Consider the following 13,270-nt stretch of genomic DNA (forward strand, 5'->3'; position numbering starts at 1 on the left):
GAAAAACGATTTTCAACCTTTTTTATTCCATGGCACACATAAACTAATTACTAAAATTCTGTGGCACACCAAAAAAATAGTTTTACCAATCTGACAAAAAAAATAGGCATAATTTTGATTCATTCACCATGGGTGGCTTTTGTCATGTTGGCTGTCATTATTTCTAATTTGACAGTCTAAGGGAAAAGAGGTCAGTGCTCCTGACTAAATAGGTAGTGCATGTTTTAAACATTCTTGCAGCACACAGTGTGTCTTTTGCGGCACACTGGTTGAAAATTGAAAATCACTGATCTAGAATATAAGAAAGAAGTTAACTTTGGAACATAGAAACAGAAGTAATCAGTTTAGATAGATAAAATATGCCGGGAGCCGGTCCATCCTTGCTGTTTCAAGGGACCTGGCATATATGGCATACTGTTCTTAATATGTTTGCTCACCTTCTTGGCACTATGTGTTTTAACCAAGGTCTCTGAGAAAGGTTGTTTCCCCAGGTAGGGATTTTCCCCTGAAGTTAGGGAGGGAATAAAACCTCTTAACTAAGTGCCAGGCGGGTAATTAATCACTTTAACTATGAACAATCATGCTTAAGCTACATAATCTTTACTCCCTGGAATGGAGATAAGAAACGCCCTAACCTTTGGAATAGAGATTGATAGGATTGGAATCAACTGGTATAAATACAGATGTAACAAGACAGAACTTAGAAGACAGAACCAAGAAGACAGAACCTACACAGAACCTAGAGACAGAAGAACTTCGCTGGAGAGAACATGGCAAAAGATCCTGGACAGAAACCAGAAACAGAACCTAGAGACAGAACCTAGCGAGAGAATATGGCAAAAGATCCTGGACTGAACCTGACTACAGAAATTGGCAAGAGAACCTGACTAGAACCTGGTGACTGAACCTGGCTACAGACCTGTCTGGAGAACCTGGAGAACCTGGTTGGAGAACCTAGCGAGGGAACATGGCTACAGAACCTGTCTGGAGAACCTGGAGAACCTGGCTGGAGAACCTAGCAAGAAAACATGGACACAGAACCTGGCTGGAGATCCTAACCAGAACTTTGCTGGAGATCCAGACCAGAACTTGGCTAGAGATCCTGGCTAGGCTGCTGATCAACTGAACGCTGTCTCCGTGTCATTCCTTCTTTGCCGACTCCGTCCACACCTTTGGGGACCCCTGGACCTGCTGGGGTGGGACCCCAGCATCTGGCGCCCGAACAGGGACCCCTAGGTAAGCGCCCCGCACTTGGGACGGATAGGACTCCACCGTAGGAAGAGGGTGGATAGTCTTCGCCGACTCCGTCCACACCTTTGGGAACCCCTGGAACAGGATTCCCTTGGGTAAGCCCTCCCCCCCCCCCCCCCCCGCCATTGAGAACCCCACACTCGGGACGGATAGGACTCCACCAGGGTACTGCAGACCCCCCTCTAGAGGATAAGTAGGGTAAGTAGGTGGATAGTACAGAACTTAGATTGAGAAGATGTGCCATACTGAGTCCAAAGAAAGAAGCCTCTGTATTGATTCTTAGATTGAGTAGATGTGCCATACTGAGTCCAAAGAAAGAAGACTCTGTATTGATCTTTAGATTAAGAAGATGTGCCATACTGAGTCTAAAGAAATAAGACCCTGTATTGATCTTTTAACACATATGCTTGCTAGCAGAGGAATTAAGGTTACTCCCAGTCAGATGGAACATTTTATACAAGAAACACGTCCATGCTTTTCTGAGGAAGGAAAGGTGCCCGAAAGGTAAATGTAGAGGCATGGGAGAAGGTAGGCCCAAGGAGCCTCATCCTTAACCCCACTGCAGCCTTTCCTCCCCGGGAAAGTGCAGGATTGGCAAGCTGTCCCTGGGGTGATAGATCACGACTTAGGTAATAGCGGAAAGCGCCAGTCCTACTCTTAAAATGGATACAAGAGAGCATTTGGGGTTTTTCTTTTTAATGCCTGCTTTTAAAAAAGAAAAAAGGGGGAATTTGCCGGGAGCCGGCCCAAAGGACCTGACATATATGGCATACTGTTCTTAAAATGTTTGCTCACCTTCTTGGCACTATGTGTTTTAACCAAGGTCTCCTCTCTGAGAAAGATTGTTTCCCCAGGTAGGGATTTTCCCCTGAAGTTAGGGAGGGAATAAAACCCCTCAACTAAGTGCCAGGTGGGTAATTAATCACTTTACGAACAATCATGCTTAAGCTACATAATCTTTACTCCCTGGAATGGAGATAAGAAATGCCCTAACCTTTGTAATAGAGATTGATAGGATTGAATCAACTGGTATAAATACAGATGTAACAAGACAGCAAGAGACAGAACTTAGAAGACAGAACCTACACAGAACCTAGAGACAGAACATGGCAAAAGATCCTGGACAGAAACTGGCCTCAGAACCTAGAGACAGAACCTAGCGAGAGAACATGGCAAAAGATCCTGGACTGAACCTGACTACAGAAATTGGCAAGAGAACCTGACTAGAACCTGGTGACTGAACCTGGATGGAGAACCTGGACGGAACCTGGCTAGAGAACCTAGCGAGGGAACATGGCTACAGAACCTGGCTGGAGAACCTGGAGAACCTAGCAAGAGAACATGGACACAGAACCTGGCTGGAGATCCTAAGCAGAACCTCTCTGGAGATCCAGACCAGAACTTGGCTGGAGATCCTGGCTGGAGATCCTGGCTAGGCTGCTGATCAACTGAACGCTGTCTCCGTGTCATTCCTTCTTTGCCGACTCCGTCCACACCTTTGGGGACCCCTGGACCTGCTGGGGTGGGACCCCAGCAAAAATAGTTTAATTTTAATATAGTAGATGAAATAGCTGAGGAAAAAAGTTAATTTAGAACACAAATTTCAGAACCTTTGGAAATGATTTAATAAGGGAAGAGGTTGCCTTTGAGATTTAAAAAAAAAAAATCTCACAGTGTTTTAAAATGTTTCTTCTCATGAGATTGTAAGATTGATGTTTACTAGCTGGTGCCTACATATATATTTTATGCATACAATTGAAAGAGATTGGGCCTGAGTTCAAATTTGGCATTTAGTATGGCACTTTGTATATAACTCTATTGTGGATAGGGTGACTTAGGTCCCGGTTTATTCCTATTGTCCTCATATGATTATTAATTGTGTACCTTCTACTCTCACAAGTGTTCTATTTGGATGATAAATTATAGAGTTACTATATATGGCACTACAGTTTATTGTATTTGTTTACATGGTTTATTGTTTTGATTAGACAAGGGACGAGATTCTATTTTATTCAGTATTTATCTTTCAGGACCCATCATATATTAACCTCTGAATAAATGTTCACATATTTGACAAGTTTTGTGATCATAAACAGGTTATTTAGCAGGTCGAGAAAGGTTTAACTCACTTGTAAATTAGAATAAAATTTATTTCACAAAATAGGGGTTTTTTTTGTTTTGTTTTTTGGTTACTCCTCACCTGAGGGTATTTTTTCCATTGATTTTTAGAGAGTGGAAGGGAGAGGGAAAGACAAAGAGACACATCGATTGGTTGTCTCCTGTACACTGACTGGGGCTGGAGATCAAGCCTGCAACTGAGGTTTGTGCCCTTGATAGGAATCGAAATCGTGACCCTTCAGTCTGCTGGCCAGTGTTCTAACCACTGAGCAAACTGACTAGGGCTCACAAAATAGTTTTTTAATGATCATATATGGCAATATATATGAAAGTATTTGGTAAGTGATAAAGTCCTATAGAAATATTGTTAGCAAGTGAACTGTCTTCTTACAGTATCATATTAACTGCAATAAAAACATTTAATATATATATATTAAATTTTATGATTTAAGCAAGGTGCAGTAGTGGATTTCAAGACAACATAAGAGCATTATAGTCAATTTACTAATAAGATTTATTATATATATATATATATATGTATATTTATTTATTTAGTAATGATGTATCAGTTGCTTAGAATTTTTGTGCCCATGGTCTGTTAGTACTAATGTTTTAGAGGATAGTATTAATGTTAAATACCTCTAAAATCATCATTACAGAGTAATATTAATAGATGATGACTTATTTTTTTAACATATCTTGTAGTGACTTGATAGCAGCTCATGACCATTATCTTTTTTAACTGTGATTGAGTTAAAATTCATATAAAAGTTCATTATTTTTCTTTTTACTATTAAATACTTTAAAGTTTAGAATTCAGTTGAGGAATAGATTACAGCTATACTAAATATTTGGAAGCTATTAGTATAATTATTACTTTTGCAAATGAACTTTATAATTATTTGTAAAATTATTTTTAATGTTTTACATGAAATACTAGTATTTTGGTTTTGTTCAGTATTTATATATTTACCTGCCAGGTATTTGGATATTTTTTCAGTTGATGTTTGTAAATTGACTATAATGCTCTTGTGTTGTCTTGAAATCCACTATTGCACCTTGCTTAAACCATAAGATTTTCTGTCTTCAGCTTCTTATGCTTCCCCCTCCCCAATTTTAATATCCATACCTCTGCCCTTTGTGTTCAAATCAATATATTTTATACCATACCTTACCTACTTTTGTGTTATTCCATACTTAGGATTAATTATTTTGCATTCTTTATTAAATTCTTAATCCTTCATGGGGTAAATTTATTTTCAGTTTATGTTAATAATTTCCAGTTATAAAATAAAGAACATCCTGGGGATGTAATGTACAGCACTGACTATCTATATATATTAAAGGCAAATATGCAAAGTGTCCCCTCAGGCGTTTGATCAGGAAATCGAGTTTGATCACTCGCTGTGGCGTGCGCTGACCACCAGGGGGCGGCATGAAACATGGCAGGCGACGACAGGGTGCTGAGGGAGTGAGGGAGGGAGGAGGCAGGGGGAACACATGGGTGGCAAGGGAAGGAGGAGTCAGGGAGGCGGGGGGGGGGGACCACGCAGATGGTGAGGGAAGGGGGAGATGGGGAGGCGGGGAACCAGATTGGCCCTGATCGCCGACCAGGCCTAGGGACCCTACCCATGCACGAATTTCGTGCACTGGGCCTCTAGTAGTTAATAACACTGTATTGTATATTTGTAAGTTGCTAAGAGAGTATATCTTTAAAGTTCTCATCATAAGGAAAAAAGTTGTAACCATATGTGGTGGTGGGTGTTAGTTAGATTTATTGTGATCATTTGTCAATATGTGCAAATATTGAATCATATTATACACTTGAAACTAATAATGTTATATGACAATTATATCTCCAAAAAAAAAAAAAGGAAAGAAAAGAAAACTTGTGTCTGTTAGTAAGTTAAACAGTGGAATAGTATTCATATTTATTTATTTTTAAATATATTTTTATTGATTTCAGAGAGGAAGGGAGAGGGAGAGAGAGAGAGAAACATCAGTGATGAGAGGGAATCATTGACTGTCTGCCTGCTGCATGCCCCCTACCGGGGATCATGCCCACAACCTGGGCATTTGCCCTTGACTAGACTTGAACCCAGGACCCTTCATTCCCCAGGCCAACACTCTATCCACAAAGCCAAACCAGCTAGGGCTAGTAATCTTATTTAAATGGAATGTCTCATTAGTACTCTCTGGATTTTTTTTTTTTTTATTGCTTAAAGTATTACAAAGAGTATTACATATGTCTCCCTTTTTTCCCCTGCCCTTGACAATCCCCTGGTCTCCCCTACCCCCCAGTGTCTTATGTCCATTGGTTATGCTTATATGCATGCATACAAGTCCTTCGGTTGATCTCTTACCCACCCCCCTCTGGCCCTCCCACCCTCCCCGGCCTTCCTGCTGTGGTTTGACAGTCTGTTCGAGGCAGCTCTGCCTCTGTATCTATTTTTGTTCATAAGTTTATAATGGTCTTTATTATCCATGAATGAGTGAGATCATGTGGTATTTTTCCTTCATTGACTGGCTTATTTCACTTATCATAATGCTCTCCAGTTCCATCCATGCTGTTGCAAATGGTAAGAGTTCCTTCTTTTTTACAGCAGCATAGTATTCCATTGTGTAGATGCACCACAGTTTTCTAATTCATTCATCTACAGATGGGCGCTTAGGGTGTTTCCAGATCTTAGCTATGGTGAATTGTGCTGCTATGAACATAGGGGTGCATATATCCTTTCTGACTGGTGTTTCTGGTTTCTTGGGATATATTCCTAGAAGTGGGATCACAGGGTCAAATGGGAGTTCCATTTTTAGTTTTTTGAGGAAACTCCATACTGTCTTCCATAGTGGCTGCACCAGTCTGCATTCCCACCAGCAGTGCACAAGTGTTCCTTTTTCTCCACATCCTCTCCAGCATTTGTCGTTTGTTGAATTGTTGATGATAGCCATTCTGATAGGTGTGAGATGGTACCTCATTGTTGTTTTGATTTGCATCTCTCGGATGATTAGCGACTTTGAGCATGTTTTCATATGTCTTTTGGCTTTCTGAATGTCCTCTTTTAAAAGGTGTCTATTTAGGTCCTTTGCCCATTTTTTGGTTGGATTGTTTATCTTCCTTTTGTTGAGTTGTATGAGTTCCCTATAAATGTTGGAGGTTAAACCCTTATCAGTGATAGCATTGGCAAATCTGTTCTCCCATGTAGTGGGCTTTCTTGTTGTTTTGTTGATGGTTTCTTTTGCTGTGCAGAAACTTTTTATTTTGATGTAGTCCCATTTGTTTATTTTCTCTTTAGTTTCCAATGCCCTAGTATCTGTATTGGTGAAGAAATTGCTTCAGCATATGTCTGAGATTTTGTTGCCTTTGGATTCTTGTAGTATTTTTATGGTTTCCCGTTGTATATTTAAGTCCTTTATCCATTTTGAGTTTATTTTTGTGTATGGTGTAAGTTGGTGGTCTAGTTTCATTTTCTTGCATGTATCTGTCCAATTTTCCCAACACCATTTATTGAAGAGACTATCTTGACTCCATTGTATGTTCTTGCCCCCTTTGTCAAATATTAATTGAGCGTATTGGTTTGGGCTGATTTCTGGGGCCTCTATTCTATTCCATTGATCTATATGTCTGTTCTTGTGCCAGTACCAGGCAGTTTTGAGAACAGTGGCTTTGTAAATACAGCTTGATATCTGGTATTGAGATCCCACCTACTTTGTTCTGTCTCAGAATCGCTGCAGCTATTCGGGTTCATTTTTTATTCCAGATGAATTTTTGGAGAGTTCGTTCTAGGTCTGTGAAATATGCCATTGGTATTTTAATGGGAAGTGCGTTGAATTTATTGATTGCTTTGGGCAGTATGGACATTTTAATGATGTTGATTCTACCAATCCAAGAATATGGTATGTTCTTCCATCTCTTTATGTCTTCCTCTATCTCTTTTTTCAACGTACTGTAGTTTTCTGAGTAGAGGTCTTTTACCTCTTTAGTTAAGTTTATTCCTAGGTATCTTAATTTTTTTGGTGTGATGGTAAATGGGATTGTTTTTTTAGTCTCTCTTTCTGCAAGTTCACTATTGGTGTATAGAAATGCCATCGATTTCTTGGCATTAATTTTGTATCCTGCTACATTGCCGAATTCTTTTATTAAGTCTAATAGTTTTTTGATGGAGTCTGTAGGGTTTTTTAAGTATAATATCATGTCATCTGCAAATAAGGACAGTTTTACTTCTTCTTTTCCAATTTGGATGCCTTTTATTTCTTCTTCTTGTCTAATTGCAATGGCTAATACTTCCAGTACTGTGTCAAACAGTAGTGGTGAGAGTGGGCATCCCTGTCTTGTTCCTGTTCTTAAGGGAAATGGTGTTAGTTTTTGTCCATTGAGTATGATGTTGGCTGTGGGTTTTTCATATATGGCTTTTATTATGTTGAGGTATGATCCTTCAATTCCCACCTTGCTGAGAGTTTTTATCAAAAATGGGTGTTGATTTCTGGATTGTTTTTATCTGCCTGTGAGACTTTCCCCCTACTTGCTATTATTTATTGAGCTTTTTCTAAGTGCCTAGCCCAGTGGTCGGCAAACTCATTAGTCAACAGAGCCCAATGTCAACGGTACAAACGATTGAAGTTTCTTTTGAGAGCCAAATTTTTTAAACTTAAACTATATAGGTAGGTACATTGTTATTAACTTAATTAGGGTACTCCTAAGCTGGCCTTTGCTAAAAACATCCTCAATCTGATTGAGGTACGTTCGCTGAGGTCGACCCCTTCAAACTCTCCCATCCACACTCGTCTTGTATACTTGTTCCATCTATCTCCTTTCGTTCATCCTCTCTATATGTCCAAACCATCTCAACATACCTTTCTCAATCCTCGACACTACATCTTCTTTCACTCAACAATGTTCCCTAAAATTAACTTAATAAACTTTAAAGTTTTTAAGTTTTAGTTAAACTATAGGTACGTTGAATGAAACTTGATATCATACTTAATAACGATATTATTTATTGATAAAATTAAATGCCTGTAGGATTTGCAGCTGGTTGGAAAAATACAGGTAACTTTATGCTTCGAGTAGGTACTTTTGTCACCCGTACGCGATTTGCGGACACGACTAGCACTGACCACTGCACAATGAGACCGCTGACTGACTGGTTCACTCAACACGCGCATGAATCGCGCTCGCCTCCCCTGCACTGCGTATCCCATGGCCCACCTGCGCCGTGTCTCCCGTCGCCTCATCGACCGACACCCCTCACTTCTTCTAACGCCACTTCTTCAAAATAGACTCGCCCAGGCCGAAAACCAACTTCTGCGCATGGGCCACGAAGTTTCAATGGCACTATACGTGCACGCCCGCACGTGGTATTTTGTGGAAGAGCCACACTCAAGGGGCCAAAGAGCCGCGTGTGGCTCGCGAGCCGCGGTTTGCCGACCACTGGCCTAGCCTATGCTAAATACATTATACATATTATAGCTAATCTTTACTACAACACTATACAAATTTTTAATTTTATAGATGAGAAAATTGAGGCTCAAAAGCTTCCCAACTTGATCAAATTCACATGGTTATAAGTGACTTAATTGGGAATTAATACACAAGGATTTCTAAAGTCTATGTGCCACAGACCCACTTTCCTTTTGAAATAATATGATGTTTCCAGAGAGACAACAATCTGTAGTTCTTAATTGCTAAGGTGAATGCTTTATGTATTGTCAGATTTTTTGCAAAAGTTACATCACCTCCCCTATATTCTTTGTTTGGATTATAGCACAATCTTCTACTCAGTTATCCAAGTCATAAAGTTGAAATCTACCCCTGAAACCTATTGTATGTTCCTGTTTTTTTATTGGTGTTAAGCCTTGAAAATTCTGCTTTTGAAATGACTTTCAAGTTCTTGTCTTACTTTAATATTTGATTCAGGTCCTCATGATTTCCCATCAGTATTCTTACAGGTTAACCAGGTTTCTCTGTCTTATGTTTTCCCTAATCTTGTCTATCACTAGAGTTATTTTCTAAAATGAATCTTTACCATTCTTTGTGTACTGGAATCTTTGAAAGTATGGTGGAAATTACTGATTATCTCTCTAGAAAAATGTACATACTATACATATAACTTGCATATCTCAATGAAGTGAGGTTCACAGGCCTTTTCAAGTCTCTCTGTTAATACCCCTCCCCCCAGTTGAGACCCCTTGTTCTAAAATACAGATCCATTTATGTAAACTCCCTCCTCCCACTTAAAAATCTTTAACTTGCAAGTATCTATAACAAACTCCAAACTCCTTATGAACATCAAAAGTGTTTCATAATCTGACCTCAGATTTTTTCCAATCTTATTTATTTTTACAGATCTACTATACAACTTACTTCTTATCCATCCCAGATTACAAGCCATTCTTGGGAATATATTTGAATTCGAATGTCTTCATGCCTTTGTTCATATTTCTCTACTGGAATATAAACTCATTATAAAAGAAGACAGTGTTATATTTGCCATTATATGCTTCATGCCTAGCACAGTGCCTGGTACAAAGAAGATGCTCATTAAATGTTTGTTGAATGAGAGATTATAAAAATCTCTTTTTCCCCCCCTAAGCTGCTTTAACAAAATTAAAATATAACTTTAATCCTCCTCCCCCAATCTCTTTTTGTTATTTGACTTTTTTTTGGAAGTTATTTTATCTTTATAGTGTTATATGAAACTATTGAGTGTGTAACTTAACTCACCAACTAAATTCCTAAATAATAAATGCTGAATAATATATATATATATTTTTTAGGCAATCGTCTTTTAACTGGTTCTAGCTGTTTGCAACTCTGGTCCAATGCTAACTTGGAGAAGCCAACTGAAGATGAAAATCCAGATAAAACAGGTCTTAACTTGGGAGACTGGAGATGCATTTGGCATTACAAGTAAGCAATTAATTAGGGGATTAAACTCACAAACCTCTGCCATGTAGTTTTATTATAGATGCATTTAGTTTGTGTAAAACCACACTAACATAAAATGTATTGACTTCTTTTTATTGTGACATGCTTTTTTTAAAAATATATACAGAGGATTCACCATTTCCCATGTTTTACAGATTTTTTTTTTAAACTTGTTGAATAAAACATTCATGAAATGTGTAAGGCCTATATGAAGATCATTCAATAGAACTTGCTAAATTATACAAAAAGAAAAAGACAGAGATACTTTTAATGCTTTTGAATGAAAATTTTTCTGTTGTGAAGAGGTATATTTTTCCCAAAGTAATCTATATATTGGACATAATTTTTGTCAAAATCCCATTGGAATTTCTAGTTTTGAGCATAGTGTTGAAGTTCATTTAAAAGGTCAAGTATGGAAAAATTCTGAGAGAAAACAAAGAACAAAGATATTAGCATAGGAAAATGAATTCTAAAGCTACAACTGATCAAGCAGTTTGTCATTGGTATAAGAACCGACAGATTAGGGTTCAGAATTAGGCCCAGTTATATGTGGAGGTTTAATATTTAAGGTGGCATTTTACATGAGTGGGACAAACTTGCTAGCTTTATGGAAGAGAAATGAAGTTAGAGTCTGTTTCATATCTGACACCAAAATAAAGGTCAAAGGAAGAACAAATTGAATTTCTATATAATGAAACAAATATTAGAAGAAAACAGGTGAATTTTTATATTTCAGAGCTACAATGTCCAGTATGGTACCAACAAGCCACATATCCCTGTTGAGCACTTGAAATGTAGCTAGCCTGAAATGAGATGTGCTGTAGATATAAAATTCATACTGGATTTCAAAAACTTAGCACAAAGAAAAGAATGTAAATTATCCTATCAATTTTTTATTGATTACATGTTGAAATGATATTTTTGCTATATTAGTTTAAATAAAATATAATTAATTTCACCTGTTTTTACTTTTTTAAATGTGGCTACTAGGAAATTTTAAGTCACATATATGGCTAACATTTGTCATTTATGTTTTATTGCTATGGGATGAAAAGTATTGCTTTAGAGTTAGGTAAAGACTTTCTAAGTATGATACCAAAACTTGAAACTGAAAGGAAAGGAAAGGAAAGGAAAGGAAAAGAAAGGAAAAAATTGATTGTTTTTACTGTAGCAATAAAATATTTCTGTCGCCCTGGCTAGTGTTGCTAAATGGTTAGTGTTGCTGGTGAATGTCTCAGGTTAGATTCCTGGTAAAGGGCACATACCTGGGTTGCAGGTTTGATCCTCGGCCAGGGTTGGGGCACATTTGAGATAGCTCTCACATAAATTTTTCTCTTTCACTCGCTCTCTCTTTCTCTTCTCCCTCCCTCTCTTCCACTCTCTCTAAAAAAAATCAATGGAAAAAATATTTTCGGATGAGGATTACAAAAAAAAAATTCTGTAAATAAGAAGGACCCTAAGGAAAAGAAATAAAAACTTGAGAGAGAAAATATTTGCAATTTTGGGATAATCCCTTTTTTAAAACGAGGTCTTAAAAATTAATTAGAAAAGAACAGATATCTTAATAGTGAACAGAAATGGACAGTGAGGAGAACAATTTTAAACCGCAGTACTTATGACTAATAAACATATTAATGGTTGATTAATCTCACTTGAAATCAAGAAATGTGAAATATCCAAAAAGAGGATGAATAATGGCTATTACTAGTAAGTATTTGGAAAAACAACTACTTTTTTTTTTTAATTAAATCTTTATTGTTCAGATTATTATAGTTGTTCCTCTTTTTTCCCCCCATAGCTCCCCTCCACCCAGTTCCCCCCCCACCCTCTGCCCTCCCCCCGCCACTGTCCTCATCCATAGGTGCACGATTTTTGTCCAGTCTCTACCTGCATCCCCCACACCCCTTTCCCCCCAAAGAATAGTCAGTCCACTCCCTTTCTATGCCCCTGATTCTGTTACAATCACCAGTTTATTCTGTTCATCAGATTATTTATTCACTTGATTTTTAGATTCACTTGTTGATAGATGTGTATTTGGTGTTCATAATTTGTATCTTTACCTTTTTCTTCTTCTTCCTCTTCTTAAAGGATACCTTTCAGCATTTCATATAATACTGGTTTGGTGGTGATGAACTTCTTTAGCTTTTTCTTATCTGTGTAGCTCTTTATCTGACCTTCAATTCTGAATGATAGCTTTGCTGGGTAAAGTAATCTTTGCTAGGTAGGTTCTTGCTATTCATCTCTTTGAATATTTCTTGCCACTCCCTTCTGGCCTGCATAGTTTCTGTTGAGAAATCAGCTGACAGTTGTATGTGTACTCCCTTGTAGGTAACTGAGTTTTTTTCTCTTGCTGCTTTTAAGATTCTCTCTTTGTCATTTGCTCTTGGCACTTTAATTATGATGTGTCTTGGTGTGGTCCTCTTTGGATTCCTCTTGTTTGGGGTTCTCTGCGCTTCCTGGACCTGTAAGTCTATTTCTTTCATCAGGCAGGGGAAGTTTTCTGTCATTATTTCTTCAAATAGGTTTTCAATATCTTGCTCTCTCTCTTCTTCTGGCACCCCTATAATTTGGATGTTGGTACGCTTGAAGCTGTCCCAGAGGCTCCTTACACTATCTTCGTATTTTTGGATTCTTTTTTCATTTTTCTTTTCTGGTCGGGTGTTTTTTGCTTCTTCGTATTTCAAATCTTTGACTTGATTCTTGGGATCCTCTAGTCTGCTGTTGGGAGTCTGTATAATATCCTCTATTTCAGTCATTGTATGCTTAATTTCTAGTTGGTCCTTTTTCATAACCTCGAGGGTCTCACTAAATTTATCGGTGGTTTCTAGAAAATTCTTGAAAAACCTTATGTTTCATTTTGAACTCTATATCCAGTCGTTTTCTTTCCTCCATTTCTGTCATTTGTGACCTGTTTCTTTGCCTCTGCATTTTTTATGCTTCTCTCTGTGGGTAGAGTTGCTTTCTGTGTTAGGTGTC

At 38.0% G+C, this 13,270-nt stretch overlaps 1 protein-coding gene across 13 annotated transcripts in view; it reads left to right on the forward strand.

Annotated features, from left to right (window-relative positions):
- The window catches only part of DMXL1 (Dmx like 1), a 162,405-nt gene that overhangs the window by 23,291 nt on the left and 125,844 nt on the right, over positions 1–13,270 (forward strand). For 8 of the 13 annotated variants that reach the window (XM_036310685.1, XM_036310684.1, XM_036310674.1 and 5 more), the window contains 2 exons: positions 9,713–9,889; positions 10,144–10,276. The exons of 1 other annotated variant lie outside the window; for it this stretch is intronic. In XM_036310685.1, coding sequence (XP_036166578.1) covers positions 9,713–9,889; positions 10,144–10,276 — 310 coding nt within the window. The remainder of the gene's footprint in view (positions 1–9,712; positions 9,890–10,143; positions 10,277–13,270) is intronic. 4 more of the 13 variants (XM_036310686.1, XM_036310677.1, XM_036310676.1 and 1 more) reach the window with 1 other exon arrangement.

The sequence above is a fragment of the Myotis myotis genome, unplaced genomic scaffold (genome assembly GCF_014108235.1).
Source record: "Myotis myotis isolate mMyoMyo1 unplaced genomic scaffold, mMyoMyo1.p scaffold_m19_p_5, whole genome shotgun sequence".
NCBI classification, from domain to species: Eukaryota; Metazoa; Chordata; class Mammalia; order Chiroptera; family Vespertilionidae; genus Myotis; species Myotis myotis.